General features: G+C 41.1%; 1 protein-coding gene across 5 annotated transcripts in view; it reads right to left on the minus strand.

The window, feature by feature from the left end:
• The window catches only part of LOC124128430 (ATP-binding cassette sub-family C member 4-like), a 150474-nt gene that overhangs the window by 87503 nt on the left and 41842 nt on the right, over nt 1-21129 (minus strand). For 2 of the 5 annotated variants that reach the window (XM_048391895.1, XM_048391898.1), the window contains one exon: nt 12439-12688. The exons of the other annotated variants lie outside the window; for them this stretch is intronic. In XM_048391895.1, the coding sequence (XP_048247852.1) occupies nt 12439-12688 (250 nt within the window). The remainder of the gene's footprint in view (nt 1-12438; nt 12689-21129) is intronic. 5 annotated transcript variants of the gene reach the window in all.

The raw sequence follows: 21129 nt of genomic DNA on the forward strand, positions 1-21129 counted from the left end.
CACATACTTTGTTACTTTCAATTCACATGCTGTATAAAATGAAAGAAAGATGTTTCATTAACTTAGATAAACTATCTATGCTATAAGTGAGGTGGGGTATATATAGTATATATAATAGCATTGATAGTGAGGCAATTATATCTTCAAAAAGTTTTTATTATCGGATACTTGAGAACGAGTCAAGTTTTATGCCTCACCCTCAGGGTACTCGAGTAAAACAGTTTGAACCTGTTGAAGCTCTACTGTGAAGAGCTTCAGTCTTATCACAGTGTGTTAGTTTGGGGGATGCACATTACATTGACATACCATCCTAATCCTGTTATTGATATACCATCCTAATTCATTGCGAGGAAAAGATAAATAAAAAAGATCACAGGACAGTAATTGAGTCTGGACCAGGAGAACTGTATTCATCAACAGACAAACTGTGGCCATCAGATCTTTATTTAGTCCTAGTTAGAGCAATCAGTACATGCGTTAGTACAAGCATTGTCTGATCTCAGTACAAGCATTGTCTGGCCTTAGTACAAGCATTGTCTGGCTTCAGTAGAAGCATTGTCTGGCTTCACTACAAGCATTGTCTGGCTTCACTACAAGCATTGTCTGGCCTTAGTACAAGCATTGTCTGGCCTTAGTACAAGCATTGTCTGGCCTTAGTACAAGCATTGTCTGGCCTTAGTACAAGCATTGTCTGGCATCAGTAAAAGCATTGTCTGGTCTCTGACAAGCATTGTCTGGCTTCACTACAAGCATTGTCTGGCCTTAGTACAAGCATTGTCTGGCCTTAGTACAAGCATTGTCTGGCATCAGTAAAAGCATTGTCTGGTCTCTGACAAGCATTGTCTGGTCTCAGTACAAGCATTGTCTGGCCTTAGTACAAGCATTGTCTGGCCTTAGTACAAGCATTGTCTGGCATCAGTAAAAGCATTGTCTGGTCTCTGACAAGCATTGTCTGGTCTCAGTACAAGCATTGTCTGGCCTTAGTACAAGCATTGTCTGGCTGCAGTACAAGCATTGTCTGGCTCCAGTACAAGCATTGTCTGGCCTTAGTACAAGCATTGTCTGGTCTCTGACAAGCATTGTCTGGTCTCAGTACAAGCATTGTCTGGCCTTAGTACAAGCATTGTCTGGCTGCAGTACAAGCATTGTCTGGCTCCAGTACAAGCATTGTCTGGCCTTAGTACAAGCATTGTCTGGTCTCTGACAAGCATTGTCTGGTCTCAGTGGAAGCATTGTCTGGCTTCACTACAAGCATTGTCTGGCCTCAGTACAAGCATTGTCTGGTCTCTGACAAGCATTGTCTGGCCTTAGTACAAGCATTGTCTGGCTTCACTACAAGCATTGTCTGGTCTCAGTGGAAGCATTGTCTGGCTTCACTACAAGCATTGTCTGGCCTCAGTACAAGCATTGTCTAGCCTCAGTACAAGCATTGTCTGGCATCAGTACAAGCATTGTCTGGCCTTAGTACAAGCATTGTCTGGTCTCAGTACAAGCATTGTCTGGCCTTAGTACAAGCATTGTCTGGCCTTAGTACAAGCATTGTCTGGTCTCAGTACAAGCATTGTCTGGTCTCAGTACAAGCATTGTCTGGCCTTAGTACAAGCATTGTCTGGTCTCAGTACAAGCATTGTCTGGTCTCAGTACAAGCATTGTCTGGCCTTAGTACAAGCATTGTCTGGCCTTAGTACAAGCATTGTCTGGTCTCAGTACAAGCATTGTCTGGTCTCAGTACAAGCATTGTCTGGCCTTAGTACAAGCATTGTCTGGCTTCACTACAAGCATTGTCTGGCCTTAGTACAAGCATTGTCTGGCCTTAGTACAAGCATTGTCTGGTCTCAGTACAAGCATTGTCTGGTCTCAGTACAAGCATTGTCTGGCTTCACTACAAGCATTGTCTGGTCTCAGTGGAAGCATTGTCTGGCTTCACTACAAGCATTGTCTGGCCTCAGTACAAGCATTGTCTAGCCTCAGTACAAGCATTGTCTGGCATCAGTACAAGCATTGTCTGGCCTTAGTACAAGCATTGTCTGGTCTCAGTACAAGCATTGTCTGGCCTTAGTACAAGCATTGTCTGGCATCAGTACAAGCATTGTCTGGCTTCACTACAAGCATTGTCTGGCTTCACTACAAGCATTGTCTGGCCTCATTACAAACATTGTCTGGTCTCAGTACAAGCATTGTCTGGTCTCAGTACAAGCATTGTCTGGTCTCAGTACAAGTATTGTCTGGCCTCACTACAAGCATTGTCTGGCCTCAGTACAAGGATTGTCTGGCCTACGTACAAGCATTGTCTGGCTTCACTACAAGCATTGTCTGGCATCAGTACAAGCATTGTCTAGCCTCAGTACAAGCATTGTCTGGCATCAGTACAAGCATCGTCTGGTCTCTGACAAGCATTGTCTGGTCTCAGTACAAGCATTGTCTGGTCTCACAACAAGCATTGTCTGGCTTCACTACAAGCATTGTCTGGTCTCACAACAAGCATTGTCTGGCCTCACTACAAGCATTGTCTGGCCTACGTACAAGCATTGTCTGGCTTCACTACAAGCATTGTCTGGCCTCAGTACAAGCATTGTCTGGCCTCAGTACAAGCATTGTCTGGCCTCAGTACAAGCATTGTCTAGCTCTGTACAAGCATTGTCTGGTCTCAGTACAAGCATTTTCTAGCCTCAGTACAAGCATCATCTGGCATCATTGAGATGTTGGAATGTGTTCAATAACATCCATTTTTACACTTGCCCAAATCTTGTACATCATGTACATAAGTTGGTTTCAGTCTGGAAATTGCTTGAAGCTAGCACTCACCAAAAAATCAATCTATTTCTAGATCTACTACAGCAGAAGGGAAATTTAGAAGAAAAAAATAAAATAAAATAAAATGTTACAGATGTTATCAAATATTTTACAAATTAGAGCCACGGAACTGTAGCTCACCTGGATGTATTAGTATAATCAACAGCTTAAATGTCAAGTGAGTGAGTGAGTTGGGTTTCACGCTGCTTTAAACAGTATTCCAGTTATATCACGGCGTGTCAGCTTAATTTGGGAGGAAAGCCCGAAGTGATGCAGGTCTTAGACGTTTACCATTTCGGTGAAACCCACAAGCACGGGTATGGTGCTGACAAACCTAGAAACATAATCGGGGCGAACTGGGATTCGAACCCACAATCATAGGTTTCTGGCATGCAAATATACATGTCAAAGTACAGCTTTCTCAGTCTGGCAATTTGAGAGAAGAAGATGATATAAAAAATATATCTTTTGAGAGAATTTAAGAGCATTAGATTACATTTCAACAAGATGGCTGAGTAGCAGCAATCAATATGGCTGCCTTGATGACCACATACAAAATAAGATTCTCAGCTTTTGAACAAACTCAGGAGTCATCATTGGTAGAAATAAGCATCACTGGTCCACTGGTTCCAGGGAAGAGGATGTTTACAGATGCTGATGCCGGACACTGGACAAGCAGGCCATGACACAGAGCCACGTGACTTTCAGTCAGGTGAGCTAAAAATCAGCACGTAATCAAACGTAACTATTGACCTATTTCTAGTGTAGACTGAAATATAAGCTCGAGCAGTTTGAAATAGGTTATACGTATTTGATCATTATCTGGTACTTTAAGAAATGTTGATGTTGCAGTCTGTCACACTTCCACAGCGAACTATTGCCCTGCTTACGGGAAACAAGAAACAGGAAACAGGAAACAGAACACTTTAGAAAACAACACCTTTCAGAGCTACACCTAACTGCCGAAAAGAAAAATATCTCAAATTTAAGACATTAAGCAATGCAGATCAACATTCAAATCCAGATTTCAATTGAACTTTGGGATTCTAAAAAACAGTTAACATTACATTTTAACTTCAACGAAAATAATGAAGCAGGTTTCATCAACAACTCCTGTAATCATGAGAAAACAACATACAAATAGGAAAATTGTTTAAGCACTCATGAGTGCTTATACATGTATTCATTTACTACTTAATACAAAAAGTATAGACATACAAATGTCAAAAGAACACAATCATTACCAATAAAATCTATAACTTTATAACCCTGCTTGCTGAATTCCTGAAGTGTGTCTGTATATATGATAGGTTGCTATGACAACAAGGTGGCAGCTCTACAAGACATGGCGGTTATGGTCCGTGACACTCGCATCACATTAACACACAAACAATCAGCAACGTGCAAGCAGAAGTGGCTGCCACAAGGTGATATGCAGAATAACCCTTGAAGAAGGAATAACAGATTAAAATCACAAGAAAGGACATATATTATACAAATTATGCTAAAAAGAAATTTTGAAATCCAATTACTGACGAAAACAAGGTGTAGGTGTAAGAGACCATGTACCCAGATGTTTGAGCTAATGTTAAAAAAAGAATAAAAACTTGGTAAGACCATTGCAGATTAATTATGCTTTTTCCTGGTTTGGGCACTAAAAAGCAAATGATAATTTTTTTAATTTTATGGGTATAACATGTATAAAAATTGCTCAGCAGTTAAAGTTAATAAGCAACTGATCTGCATGCAAAGAAACAATGATTTAGTATTTTTACAAATAAATGGTGACATGCTCAGGCACAAGAATCAACTGTGTGAATGGAATGTATTGAAGCTATCCAGGCACCAAAGTAGCAACTAAAACAGTCGCCAAATCGACCCAAATATCAATTTGTCTACTGTCTAAAATTCAGAGGTAGCCAAATGACTACCTTGAAAAATATCTTGTGGCAACTAAATTCTATTCCTTCACATTTGAAGACAAAAAAAAAATAAAAGCTGATTGTGGAAAACATACTGCTAATAATTGTACTTGCATATAATACCTCCTAAAGTCAATAATGAACAGAAATACATAAATATTAATGTAATTAGTATTTTATTTTAGTTGACAATGCTCATTGGATAAGCAAGGATATACCTAAATAATCTAGTAATATAAATTGCATCACTGTTTGAGTCACAAATAACAAAAATCAAGTAGTTTCCACTGATATATACAATTTCAAGACTAGTGATATGACTTGTACATATCATAATAGTTATTTGATAAAAGATAATTTCAAATGCTTTTAGCTACCTACAATCGTGAAGATCCGAGGTAGAATAGGTCTTCAGCAGCCCATGCTTGCCGTAAAAGGAGACTATGCTTGTCGAAAGAGGCGACTAACGGGATCGGGTGGTCAGGCTCGCTGACTTGGTTGATACATGTCATCGATCCCAATTGCATGGATCGATGCACATGATGTCAATCACTGGATTGTCTGGTCCAGATTCGATTATTTACAGACTGCCATCATATAGCTGGAATATTACTGAGTGCGGCGTTAACCATCAAACAAGCAAGCACACATACAGCCTACAATATTGGCTTGACTTCTTGATCTTACCACTGGCTACCTGGAAAAAACTCTTGTAGCCATAGTAGCCATATTGGTAAAAAATTAACTTTGTGGCCTGCTTTCTTTGGTAGCATACTGACCATGAGCTCTTGTTCAAATGAGCTAAAGTTGGGCTGATATTGGAAGCAAATGGAGTTTGTCTTAACCCAGGGTCCCCATTCAACAAAGAGAAGTAACACCCTCTGTGTGTGGGGTAACCTGTCCTGCTATCTTTGGTAGCATACTGACAATGAGCTCTTGTTCAAATGAGCTAAAGTTGGGCTGATATTGGAGGCAAATGGAGTTCGTCTAAACCCAGGGTCCCCATTCAACAAAGAGAAATAACACCCTCTGTGTGTGTGGGCTCACCTTGTGAGTTCCTACCTGGTATTGGTCTTAGAAGGGACACCTTATGTCCTTATTATGCAGAACTACGTACTAAATATATACCAGAATGTTACTTGTCTAAGACGAGTAGAATAGCGTTTGTTCCTATTTTGTCATCGAATGATGTTGACGTAATGTTTAAACTGTCTTTGTTTGTAAAACATGGGATGGAATTACAAAATAACATGTTGAGTGGAAATTCAGAATTTTAATTACCAGACCCTAGAAAGTCCTGATGATTATCACCGATTGTTAAATGAATGTTATATTTTTATAAGTATCTCCCAATCTGTAAATTCTCACCCACTGTATTTATCTGAACTTGTATATGGGCCGATGGCCTTTGATACAATAAACGTCTTTGACTTTGACTTGACACCAAGGAACTGATTTATCTTTGCTTTCCCACAGATGTAGCACTGATGATCACAGATATACCACAGATAGATCACAGATTCACCAAAGATAGATCACAGATATACCACAGATAGATCACAGATATACCACAGATAGATCACAGATATACCACAGATAGATCACAGATTCACCACAGATAGATCACAGATTCACCACAGATAGATCACAGATTCACCACAGATAGATCACAGATTCACCAAAGATAGATCACAGATTCACCAAAGATAGATCACAGATTCACCAAAGATAGATCACAGATTCACCAAAGATAGATCACAGATTCACCAAAGATAGATCACAGATTCACCAAAGATAGATCACAGATTCACCAAAGATAGATCACAGATTCACCAAAGATAGATCACAGATTCACCAAAGATAGATCACAGATTCACCACAGATAGATCACAGATTCACCAAAGATAGATCACAGATTCACCAAAGATAGATCACAGATTCACCAAAGATAGATCACAGATATACCAAAGATAGATCACAGATTCACCAAAGATAGATCACAGATTCACCAAAGATAGATCACAGATTCACCAAAGATAGATCACAGATTCACCAAAGATAGATCACAGATTCACCAAAGATAGATCACAGATTCACCAAAGATAGATCACAGATTCACCAAAGATAGATCACAGATTCACCAAAGATAGATCACAGATACACCACAGATAGATCACAGATATACCACAGATAGATCACAGATTCACCACTGAAGTTCACTAGGGACCTATGTCCTGGTAACCCTTGGGGACACTCGTAATGGAATAGTTAAGGATGACACGACACACACGCATAGATCAATCCAACCCCAAAATATTTTAAGTCTTGAAAATAAAGTGATTGTGAATTAAATGCGAAAATGCGAACCGTCTTTGCTCGCATTATTTAACTTCACATTGATGTCTCCGAATGACTATCAACAATAAGACTGCCTCACTGAACACTTTGGATAGCGGAGATACCGACTTGAAAATAAACACAAACAGGGTTTATTGAGCAGCAGTTGTAACATGTAACATGTAACAATGTCATTCAAAGAATAGGAATTACACAATTGGCATCCGGTGAGTTATCACAGCTGGGGTCAGGAGTTCTACCCACTTATGTCAAGCTTGTCAACACCTTCTCGGCATACCAATCAGTGAACTGTTGTTGGTTCAATTACTTTATTGCCTTTGAACTTCCTTAATGCCAGTCAATGGATGAAACATATAAACTGTGTGTAGTTTTTAGGAAAACACTGTTTAATGTTTTTACGGAAGTGCTCCACTCAGCACTAATAAACAGTGCTATTTTCTGTTTGATTGGATTAAGGCAAGGATATGTATCATTCCACTGGGGATGGGGTAGGGGGAGTCGCTTGATATTGAGACACATTTTTGGCTAGCGGTGAGGAGTCGTATTAATTTGGAGACGCATTAATTTCCAGATTTACGGTATATGTGATACACAATAAGATACACAATAATTTCAGCAGAATTTCTGCAAGGTTCATGAAACGGATGTTAGATGTTTGTTGTTTGACACCTCACTTGACATTATCCTGTAGCATGGGTGGCTCAGTTGTCTGACACGCCACAATTCGCCGTGCAGAGTTGCGTCCCTTGGTCACGCCAGAAACCTGATGTGGGCTCATATCCCGGTTCGCCCCGATTATGTTTCTAGGTTTGTCAGCACCATACCCGTGCTCGTGGGTTTCACCAAAGTGGTAAACGTCTGAGGTGAGGTGAGGTGAGGTGAAATTGGGTTTAACGTCGCGTCCAAGATTATTGCACTTATATAGCGACGTGCATGCATGTGTATGTGTGTGTGTGGCTGCTTGTACTAGTCCGGACTGATGCCGATTTATAGTGCTAGCTCACTGAGATACCATGCCGCAGTTTAACATGAATACCCCACTCAGACACAGTATACTGACTCCGAGCCGACCAGTCCTTGTTTTAGCCCCTTAATGCCGAGCGCCAGACAGGGTAACAACAAGTACAATCTTTTAACGTCTTTTTGTATGACGCGGCCCGGGATCGAACCCTGGACCTTCCGCTCTACCACAAGACCACGGAGGCGGTGGTAAACGGCTGAGACCTGCATCACTTCGGGCTTTCCTCCCACATTAAGCTGACACGCCGTGATATAACTGGAATACTGTTAACAAGCGGCATTAAGCCCACTTCACTCACTCACTTGCATTATCCCTGAGCCTGACAAAGCATTAAGTCACCTCATACAGAAAAGCCTAAAATGTCCCAAATATAACAAATGATCTTCTGAACTTGCCCAATGTGAGACAAAGAAATGCTTAAGAATGCTTTCAAGCTTCTTAAAAAAGTTACCCTTGTTAGACTTCAACTTTAAAATATTCTCTACACTAATATTTGGGGGCAGCGACAAAAGGAGAGGATTGTAGACACATTGTTGCACATTTTCCTCATGTTCCTGCTGATGTCATACAAGAGCAGAACATGTTATGTCATAATGATCTATATTTAACTGCTGAAGTCACCTGAAGCATCAACTGAATGCTTCTTTCCCTCAACAGTGTATACAAGTGTGGGGGACAATTGAGCATGAGTGAGTGAGTGAGTATGGTTTTACGCCGCTTTTAGCAGTATTCCAGCAATATCACATCGGGGGACACCAGAAATGGGCTTCAAACACTGTACCCATGTCCGGAATCGAACCCGGGTCTTCGGTGTGACGAGCGAACGCTTTAACCACTAGACTACCCGACCGCCCTGAGCATGCATGAATCAGACCCGTGAAGATCCGGGGTAGAATAGGTGTTCAGCAACCAATGTTTGCCGTTACAGGCAACTAATGGGATCGGGTGGTCAGGTTCACTGGTTTAGTGGATGCATGTCATCATATCAAAATTGAGTGGATTGATGCTCATGATGTCAATCAATTCCACACTTAATTATTCACAGACCGCTGTCATATAGCTGAAATATTGCTGATTGTGGCATTAAACAACAAACATGAGTCAACATTACGTCACATGAAGCTATATTCCAAAAATGGCCTTTACAGATTGTACACATGTAGGGAATCGAACCAAGGCCTTCGATTACTTCAACATTAACCTCGAGTCTTGCCCACTGCCTGAAGACTGGCCAAACGTGTACACCGACTTGAATAATGAGTCCATCATCATAAGTAAACTACGTACAGTAAACTATGGTTATAGTGAGTGAGTGAGTGAGGTGGGAGGAAAGCCCGAAGTGATGCAGGTCTCAGATGTTTACCACTTCGGTGAAACCCACGAGCATGGGTATGGTGCTGACAAACCTAGAAACATAATCGGGGTGAACCGGGACTCGAACCCACAATCATAGGTTTCTGGCGAACTATGGTTATAACTAAAAGGGACCACTAATTTTAGTTTGTTATAACCGTAGTTTGTATATGCATATATACTGTCCATATACAGCAAATGGATGGGCCCAAAAAACAGTTTGTAATATCTGTCAGTTCGTTATAAGCTTGTTCGTTAAAAACAGAGTTTACTGTAGATCATCCAATCTAAGATAATGGTGAGTACATACTTGAATATGGATGAGATTAACTGTAGATTGTGACAATATATGATGACAATGTGACTTATCATGGTTGGGTAGAATAGTAAGTTGATTCAAGCTGAAAAACTACACCCCTCATTTTTTGTAACTGATCAACAAGCACAGCACTATACCTCCAAGACACTATACCTCCACGGCACTAGACATCCACGGCACTATACCTCTATGGCACTATACCTCCACGGCTCTATATCTCCATTGCTCTATATGTCAACAGCACTATACCTCCACGGCTCTATATCTCGACGGCACTATACCTCTACGGCACTATACCTCCATGGCACTATATCTCCATGGCACTATACCTCCATGGCACTATACCTCCATGGCTCTATATCTCAACGGCACTAGACCTCCACGGCACTATATCTAAATGGCTCTATATCTCCACAGCACTAAACCTCCACAGCACTATACACCCACAGCACTATACCTCCACGGCACCAATACAGTGTCATAAACGCCATAGCAACAATACAGTGTCATAAATGCTATAGCACCAATACAATGGTATTAACCACATAGCTCCAGTACAGTGGTACAAACCACATAGCCCCAATACAAGGGCATAAACCATATAGCACCACTCTTACAGTTGCAAAAACGCCATAGCACCAATACTCTGTCATAAATGCCAAAGCACCAATACAGCAGTATAAACACAGTGGTATTAACGCAATATCAGCAATACAGTGTCATAAACGCCATAGCATCAATACAGTGTCATAAATGCCATGGCACCAATACAGTGTCATAAATACAATAGCCCCAGTACAGTGGTATAAACCACATAGCCCAAATACAAGGGCATAAACCATATAGCACCATTCTTACAGCTGCAAAAACGTCATAGCACCACTGTACAGCTGTATCAAACCCACAACACCACCTATACAGCTGTACAAAGCCCCCACCCCCACTGTACAGCTGTATCAAACCCACAACACCACCTATACAGCTGTACAAAGCCTCCACCCCCACTGTACAGCTGTATCAAACCCACAACACCACCTATACAGCTGTACAAAGCCCCCACCCCACTATACAGCTGTATCAAACCCACAACACCACCTATACAGCTGTACAAAGCCCCCACCCCCACAGTACAGCTGTATCAAACCAACAACACCACCTATACAGCTGTACAAAGCCCCCGACCCCACTGTACAGCTGTATCAAACCCACAACACCACCTATACAGCTGTACAAAGCCCCCACCTCACTGTACAGCTATATCAAACCCACAACACCACCTATACAGCTGTACAAAGCCCCCACCCCACTGTACAGCTATATCAAACCCACAACACCACCTATACAGCTGTACAAAGCCCCCACCCCACTATACAGCTGTATCAAACCCACAACACCACCTATACAGCTGTACAAAGCCCCCACCCCACTGTACAGCTATATCAAACCCACAACACCACCTATACAGCTGTACAAAGCCCCCACCCCACTGTACAGCTATATCAAACCCACAACACCACCTATACAGCTGTACAAAGCCCCCACCCCCACTGTACAGCTGTATCAAACCCACAACACCACCTATACAGCTGTACAAAGCCCCCACCCCACTGTACAGCTATATCAAACCCACAACACCACCTATACAGCTGTACAAAGCCCCCACCCCACTGTACAGCTATATCAAACCCACAACACCACCTATACAGCTGTACAAAGCCCCCACCCCCACTGTACAGCTGTATCAAACCCACAACACCACCTATACAGCTGTACAAAGCCCCCACCCCACTGTACAGCTATATCAAACCCACAACACCACCTATACAGCTGTACAAAGCCCCCACCCCACTGTACAGCTATATCAAACCCACAACACCACCTATACAGCTGTACAAAGCCCCCACCCCCACTGTACAGCTGTATCAAACCCACAACACCACCTATACAGCTGTACAAAGCCCCCACCCCACTGTACAGCTATATCAAACCCACAACACCACCTATACAGCTGTACAAAGCCCCCACCCCACTGTACAGCTATATCAAACCCACAACACCACCTATACAGCTGTACAAAGCCCCCACCCCCACTGTACAGCTATATCAAACCCACAACACCACCTATACAGCTGTACAAAGCCCCCACCCCACTATACAGCTGTATCAAACCCACAACACCACCTATACAGCTGTACAAAGCCCCCACCCCCACTGTACAGCTGTATCAAACCCACAACACCATCTATACAGCTGTATAAAGCCCCCGACCCCACTGTACAGCTGTATCAAACCCACAACACCACCTATACAGCTGTACAAAGCCCCCACCCCCACAGTACAGCTGTATCAAACCCACAACACCACCTATACAGCTGTACAAAGCCCCCACCCCCACTGTACAGCTATATCAAACCCACAACACCACCTATACAGCTGTACAAAGCCCCCACCCCACTGTACAGCTATATCAAACCCACAACACCACCTATACAGCTGTACAAAGCCCCCACCCCACTGTACAGCTATATCAAACCCACAACACCACCTATACAGCTGTACAAAGCCCCCACCCCACTGTACAGCTATATCAAACCCACAACACCACCTATACAGCTGTACAAAGCCCCCACCCCCACTGTACAGCTGTATCATTACACTGAAAGATGACAAACCTGTATCCGCTGGCAGCAGACGGCTGTCTCTGCAGAGAACTGAAAGCCGAGGGCAATGAACAGAGTCACAGAAACTCGGATGCCATGCAGAAGTCCAATGGCCACAAACAAGGACTTGGACATCAGCACTTTTCCCGTACACACATACACGAGCACCATGAGGAATATCACCAGCTTCATGGACACGAATACTGGCCCTAGGATAAAGGCCTGCACATTGCGTGTATTGCGAATCTTGCCTATTTCCGTACTGAAATAAAGAATTGAGGGTGTGCTCACTTCCAAAGTGTGCTAATATCTAGTTCACGTAAACACAAATTAGCACATGAGATGTTTAAGATGAATTGCATTCAGTGTTTTGTTATTGCAGTGTTATCAGTGTTATTGTTAGTTTGAGTGAGTGAGTTGGGTTCAACGCTGCTTCGAACAGTATTCCAGTTTTATCATAGTGTGTCAGCTTAATGTGGGAGGAGTGTGTGAGTGAGTTTGATTTTGCGCTGCTTTTAGCAATATTTCAGCAATATCACGGCGGGCTTCACACATTGTATCCATTTCGGGAATCAAACCCAGGTCTTCGGCGTGACAAGAGAACGCTTTACCCACTAGGCTTTACCCACTGGGCTACCCCACCGCCCTTAGTGTGGGAGGCAAGCGATGCAGGTCTCGGCCATTTTCCACGAGCACGGGTATGGTGCTGACAAACCTAGAAACATAATCAGGGCGATCTGGGATTCAAACCCACAATCACAGGTGTCAGATGTGTCCAAAGGACGCATCTCTGCACAATGAATTGCTTTGTGTTTGACGACTGGGCCACCCATGCCGCCTTAGACAAATGAAGCAACTACCGTATTCAACGTAATAAGCGCCCCACTCTAATAAGCTCCGACAGCGATATTTGCTAATATATTGGCTTGTGAACAATCCCATTTAGCACCCCTTCCGATTAATCAATGTACACAAGACTTATTTATTCGCGTATAATACCCACTCATGTGTTATATGCACCCTTAATTACGGGCAATTAAATTGTGGAAAAATGTATCTGTCGTATATAAACATTTCAGGCTGTCAGCATAAACCACAAAATTTATCTTTCAACTCTGTTTTTTTCACCAAAATAATATTCTAATAAGAGCCCCCTATTTCTAATTTGAGAGTGCCCTGGGCGCTTATTACGTTGGATACAGTATTACATATGTGTAGTGCGTGTCTGCAGTGTATTGATAGTTGGACATATGAAACACCAAACAAATCTAACACATGCAAAGAGGCATTCTGTACAACCCCAACAGACTGTATGGTAAACATGGGACTTTCTCAATTCACTGTCCTATTCATCTTTGTCCCCATGATATTTGTTTTATCATATTAGACACAAATGCCTTTCTGAGGAAAACATGACTTACCATTAGTCTCAAGCTAATTATAATCTGATCTATTACATCTCTGCATAAAGTAACTGCTAGGGTTATCACGATACGACTTTCTCCTGATACAATACATATTGCGATACTTTTGCATAATTTTGCAGTAAACAACGTTTATAACGAACTCAAAAGGACTACTAATTTTAGTTAGTTATAACCATAGTTTGTTATAAGCGTGTTCAATATAAACATAGTTTACTGTATATACTTTATTGAGCATAAACACTAGTATAAAGGCTTGAAACTTCCTGAAAACCTGGTCTTTTAGTTGAAATAAAAATATACATCTTATCCATGATATTGTATAACAAGAATTAACACTGATCTGTGTTAAAAACCACTTGTTTGGATTAGAAGATTAAACAAAACATCACAAAAAGAGAAAGATAAAAGAAAGAAAGACAAAGATGTTTGGACAACTAAGATCAGGGCTCTAGATAACCAGCAACTTTGCTTTTCCCACACAATACAAATACCATTACCCAATTACATTTTGAATTGTTTGCAAATAAATAAGCACAGACATTTTCAAAACATCGTGCGTTACTACTCAATGTAGCCCTTTTGGTTGGATAGAAAGGAGTGAATATAAAAAAAGATATTAATACTTTGTAGTGGGACGATACGCAGAGGCATCGTTTGATCGGGGTTTTTGTACTTCTCGAAACAAGCGTCGATCACAATCACACATTAAGTAAAAAGTATTGATTCTTAAAAATGTATTTTTTTAATAAATGTTACACCAAATATTAATGACTAGTGAAAATTAGTAGTGAAAATTTAAATATTTTCATCCATTGTGCCCTACTTGACACTGCCAAATGTAGATCGTTAGTGTGCAAGGTATTTGGCCATCCTGTCGATGAAAAAGATGGCTTACGCACCACAGATAAGAGCACATGCAAGTATCGTGATATATATCCGATCGTGGGCAAGGTATCGTGATACGTATCAGATCGTGGGCAAGGTATCGTGATACGTATCAGATCGTGGGCAAGGTATCGTGATATATATCAAAATCGTGGGCAAGGTATTGTGATACATATCGGATCGTGGGCAAGGTATCGTGATACGTATCAGATCGTGGGCAAGGTATCGTGATATATATCAAAATCGTGGGCAAGGTATCGTGATACGTATCGGATCGTGGGCAAGGTATCGTGATATATATCAAAATCGTGGGCAAGGTATCGTGATACGTATCGGATCGTGGGCAAGGTATCGTGATACGTATCAGATTGTGGGCAAGGTATCGTGATACGTATCGGATCGTGGGCAAGGTATCGTAATATCGGATCATGGGCAAGGTATCGTGATACCCATCAGATCGTAGGCAAGGTATCGTGACCATCAGAACCATACAGATTTAGACACCCCCCCCTAAGAAATTCTCAGGTAGTACACATTCACAAACTAAAACGAAATACTAAAAGGGCTGCTCGCCTGCACTAAGTTAAAAATTTGTATTGATATTGAAATCTTTTTTTAACTCTTTTATTAATTATTAACTTTGAATATTGTATAAATACACACTGTATATCCACTTATGACTTCTGCTTTTATTCTGGTCAACAATTATTTCATATTTGCTCATATTGGAATATTGTCATAAACTGTATTATGCCAACATACTATCCCAACTGTCCCACTAAAGTTGTCCCATACTTCATACCAAGGACACCGGTTTCGAATAAACTAAGTCCACTACAGCATCGAGACGGCATAGAGACGAGTGAGCACCGTGACTTGCCTTGTGTAACAGGCAGTGTAATGAGAGTACGTCAGAGATTTGGGTTTACATCAGTATCACGTGACTGGCATAGAGACGGGTGAGCTACAACATATCACCGTGACTTGCCTTGTGTAACACACAGTGTAATGAGAGTACGTCAGAGATTTGGGTTTACATCAGTATCACATGACTAGCATAGAGACAGGTGAGCTACAACATATCACTGTGACTTGCCTTGTATAACAGGCAGTGTAATGAGAGTACATCAGAGATTTGGGTTTACATCAGTATCACGGGACTGGCGTAGAGACGGGTGAGCTACAACATACTACCCTGACTTGCCTTGTGAACACACAGTGTAATGAGAGTACGTCAGAGATTTGGGTTTACATCAGTATCACGTGACTGGCATAAAGACGGGTGAGCTACAACATACCACTGTGACTTGCCTTGTGTAACAGGCAGTGTAATGAGAGTACGTCAGAGATTTGGCTTTACATCAGTATCACGTGACTGGCATAGAGAAGGGTGAGCTACAACATACCACCATGACTTGCCTTGTGTAACAGGCAGTGTAATGAGAGTACGTCAGAGATTTGGCTTTACATCAGTATCACATGACTGGCATAGAGACAGGTGAGCTACAACATACCACTGTGACTTGCCTTGTATAACAGGCAGTGTAATGAGAGTACGTCAGAGATTTGGCTTTACATCAGTATCACATGACTAGCATAGAGACAGGTGAGCTACAACATATCACTGTGACTTGCCTTGTATAACAGGCAGTGTAATGAGAGTACATCAGAGATTTGGGTTTACATCAGTATCACGGGACTGGCATAGAGACGGGTGAGCTACAACATATCACCGTGACTTGCCTTGTGTAACACACAGTGTAATGAGAGTACGTCAGAGATTTGGGTTTACATCGATATCACGTGACTGGCGTAGAGACGGGTGAGCTACAACATACTATAGTGACTTGCCTTGTGTAACACACAGTGTAATGAGAGTACGTCAGAGATTTGGGTCACATCAGTATCACATGACTGGCATAGAGACAGATGAGCTACAACATATCACTGTGACTTGCCTTGTATAACAGGCAGTGTAATGAGAGTACATCAGAGATTTGGGTTTACATCAGTATCACGGGACTGGCGTAGAGAAGGGTGAGCTACAACATACCACAGTGACTTGCCTTGTGTAACACACAGTGTAATGAGAGTACATTAGAGATTTGGGTTTACATCAGTATCACATGACTGGCACACGGGGAATGAAAGGATGAACCTGTTGAATTAATACAGGTGTCATCATTGGCGGGAACCAGCAAGTGAAGTTTCAGCTTCACTGATCCAGTGATTTCTGATTAGAGGATGTTTATAGTGAGAGTAAATGTATATTGAGAGTATTTAGGAGCATGGTCAAAGTGAAAATGTAACATAAAGGTCAAAACAAAAAATGAAAAACAAGTGTTGAACCCCACTACTAAATACACAACTACCAAATTTCACTTAATTTGAAAGAAAATGGCAGAGTGATGGCCATAAGAGATTTTTCAATATGGCTCCCCTGGTGGCCATATTGAAAATCAGATTCGTACCGCTTGAACATATTGGGGTGTCATTATTGTAGATATCGCTGCAATGAAATTACACCACAATGCTTTGCAGACCATTGTGATGTCACTGGTTACCATGACATCACAATCAAATGACATCACTAATGGCTCTGCTACTGAAGCTGTTAGCAATTTTGATCATGTTGATATTTTTGACATCAAAAGACACTCGGGTGAGATTCTCTATATATTAGGTGCAAATCATTCCAGGTCCTTTCCGACTTTAAACTTTTAACTTTGAATTTTGAAATTTTTGTGAAAAAAATCAGTAATTCTGAATTTATGGAATACACAAAAACAGTTGAAATAATACGCCTCGTCAAAACTTTCATTGACCAAAAAATAGTCATACCTCAGCTCTCTGCTTATGGTATGTCTATCATTAAAAATAATAGGCTAGCTTAGGCTGGTAGACTATCCGGCAATGTAATCTTGTTGGTGAAAAACACAATAACCACATCCTGCCAACAAATAACAACTGATAACATTGTATGTTTAGATTGATAAAACACTTTGTGGTAGCAGAGTTATTTTACTGTTTGGAATGTATGCCCTATCAGCTCAACACTGTGTGTGGCAACTGATAAGACAACGGCCATAGAGAAAGTTGACCAGTGCCAAATTGAAAATGCTGACCATGACTGCGAGGTCATCATATGAAGGGACCTGAACGCTCGTGGTGGTGGGGATAATAACCCACCAGAGACACTTGACAAACCTGGCCCTGATACCACAGCCTTTCCCAAGAAACAGTCAGTTCCTATTAATCATAGACAGGCCCACGATGATGTTGTTAACGCCTTCGGGCATAAGCTACGTGAGTTATGTTTTACCCATAATTTGTACATATTTAATGGTAGACCATGTGGTGATATGGAAGGGAGGTGCACCTATATATCTCAACAAGGGTGCAGTGTGGTCGATTATTTTATTGGTTCTGTTAATGTACAGACGTTTTGTCATGAATTTCATATGGACTTCAAGGTCGATTCAAAACATATGCCCTTGACTCAATTTTTTTAAGAAATGAGTAGTATATGAGAAACTAATATCACTGTTGGTTTAGAAATGTTTGTAAATATTATTCTCAATGCAGAAACTTGTTGTTAACAGAAGCAAGCCACAGATGGGCTTTATAATTTGGACTGTGACCACGCAAAACGAGAAGCTAGATGTCATCTAAAAAGATTTGGCAAAAAAAGTCCAATGAAGGTAAACGAATTTATCGTCACATGAGAAATTAATACAGAGGTATATCACTATCAGTGTTTGATATACCCACCTGCCTGACTGTCCGAGACGGTCTATTTTGCTGATGGACGGTTAGTTTTGAAAAGTTGCACACCAGATGGTCGGGAGTTAAAGTTACTAAGTTGACAATCCACCAGTTTATTGCTATTTTCTGAGAACTAACATTAAACAGTACTATTCTCATGTTTACCCTTTTGTTACTTTTGTTCGTCAGTCTAGAAAATTCCGGATGGCTGCATTTTGTCTTGGCATTTTAACACTGGAGTCACCCATCACGCATCAAGAGACTCAGCAGCAACTGACCATTTAAAGAATGCTCTGAACCTGTAATATTTCCATTCTTAAGAACTTTATTTAACAAGCTAATGGAGTCTGGTGTACTTCCTGAGTCCTGGACAAAGACAACCATAATTCCCTACATAAAAAAGACAGCAAATAAAATCCAGATAATTAGAGGAATATCTCCTTTATGTGTAGCAAGTAAAATTTATACCTCCATTTTAAATACCAGACTTTCTAATTGGGCAGATATGAGGGGTAAAGTAACAGAAACTCAAGCTGGTTTTCGTCATAGATACTCTGCAATGGATCACGTAGTCACTTTAGATACAACTGTACAAAATTGTTTATCAAAGAAGAAAAAGAAGCTCTTTGTTGGCGTTGTTGACTTCAGAAAAGCCTTCGACTCGGTTAATCGTACTAAGCTTTGGAATTGTCTGTCAGCATCTGGTTTAAGCAGGAAAATGTTAAAAGCCCCTAAACCCATCTCTACCTCGGTGAAAGCATGTGTAAGACGCAGCGGTGGTGTGTGTAGTGAATAGTTTAACTGTCCTATTGGTTTAAAACAAGGCTGTATATTACGCCCTCTTGTATTCTCCTTCTTTATCAATGAGTGAGTGAGTATGGTTTAAAGCCGCTTTTAGCAATATTCCAGCAATATCACAGCAGGGGACACCAGAAATGGGCTTCACACATTGTACCCATTCTTTATCAATGAATTATCTATGGAAATTGTAGACAACTGTAAATATGGGGTACAATTATTCCTTGATGTACTTGACATCTTGTGGTTGATGTTTGCAGACGATGTTGTACTTGTATCTGATGTAGTATCTGGCTTACAGAAACAACTTAATATCTTAGAATCAAATGCGGATATATAGGGTTTAACAGTTGATCATCAATCAGGGAATAGTACTATCATGATTATAGAACATAGTTCAACATATGACATACATAAAGAGTAACCTGAGAAGTACCTCACCCTTTTTACAGATAGAAAGTAGTCTGCTCATGGGTGTAGCATGTTTACTTTGGGTTTACGGAAGCATTAACACACAAAAACATTGCTTGGTAGCCAATATTTATTTCTTATTATGAAACAAAAACCAAGGGAAAGAAACATAAATTCTCCCCGCATATCACTTTAGCCTTATGATCCGAGTAGTGTTTCCTGTAGTGTCAGCCTCTGGCAAGGAGTGATTGCATGACATCTTCATTGTCTAGGAAATTAACCAGATATGTATACTGCTAAAACAAGTGAAGAAACCTGATTCTTTCATGTTACTAATAGCACGACAGGTGAGCTATAGTAATATGAGTGAGTGAGTGAGTTGGGTTTAACGCCGCTTTCAACAGTATTCCAGTTATATCACGGCGTGTCAGCTTAATGTGGGAGGAAAGCCCGAAGTGATGCAGGTCTCAGAAGTTTACCACTTTGGTGAAACCCACGAACCAGGGGTATGGTGCTGACAAACCTAAAAACATAATCGAGGCGAACCAGGATTCAAACCCACAATCATAGGTTTCTGGCTCGTCCAAGGGACGCAACTCTGCACAGCGAATCGCGGCTCCTTAGACGACTGAGCCACCCGTGCCCCCTATAGTAATATGAAAGAATTGAGGTCCTTAACTTCTTTTGAGTAGTATATCATTGACACCTCACCATACACAAACAACTCTTACTTTAAAAAACGATTCCAATCTTCACAAGATTTGTACAGAATGCCCCAACTACTGTGTAAAATAAGATTTATTTAAATCACTCTCGGCATGCACTATATAACTGCAACGTGTTAGAACCAAGCTGTAAAACCAGGGATTGTTAGGTCATACATAGAGGTCAAAGGTAAACAACTGAGAGGAAAGAAAGAGCTCAAACCAAACTGTAGCGACGAAGGAAATATCCTGGAAAACATCTACACTCAAACAGGGTTGTTTGTTTTGTTTCTTTATTGTTTGACGCCACACTCAGCAATATTTCAGCTACATGACAGCAGTCTGTAAATAATCAAGTCTGAACTAGACAATCCGATGATTGAAAATCATGAGCATAGATCCACACAATTGGAATACGATGACATGCATCAACCAAGTCAGCAAGCCTGACCACCCGATCTCGATAGTCACCTCTTACGACAAGCATAGTCGCCTTGCTGAAGACCTGTTCTACCTCGGATCTTAATGGGTCTCAAACAGGATATTACCAAAAACTAAAAGACCTGTACGCAACAACATGAGAATGAATGGACTGTGAGTCCCACATTTAACAGAGCGGTTGTAACAGTGCTTGAATCATTAAAACATATTCAATTGCCGCCATGGTAGCATGCACATCAAGTTGTACTATGTGGGATTTCTGCACCCAGTCT

Source organism: Haliotis rufescens, unplaced genomic scaffold, assembly GCF_023055435.1.
Source record: "Haliotis rufescens isolate VD_foot unplaced genomic scaffold, xgHalRufe1.0.p SCAF_101, whole genome shotgun sequence".
NCBI classification, from domain to species: domain Eukaryota; kingdom Metazoa; phylum Mollusca; class Gastropoda; order Lepetellida; family Haliotidae; genus Haliotis; species Haliotis rufescens.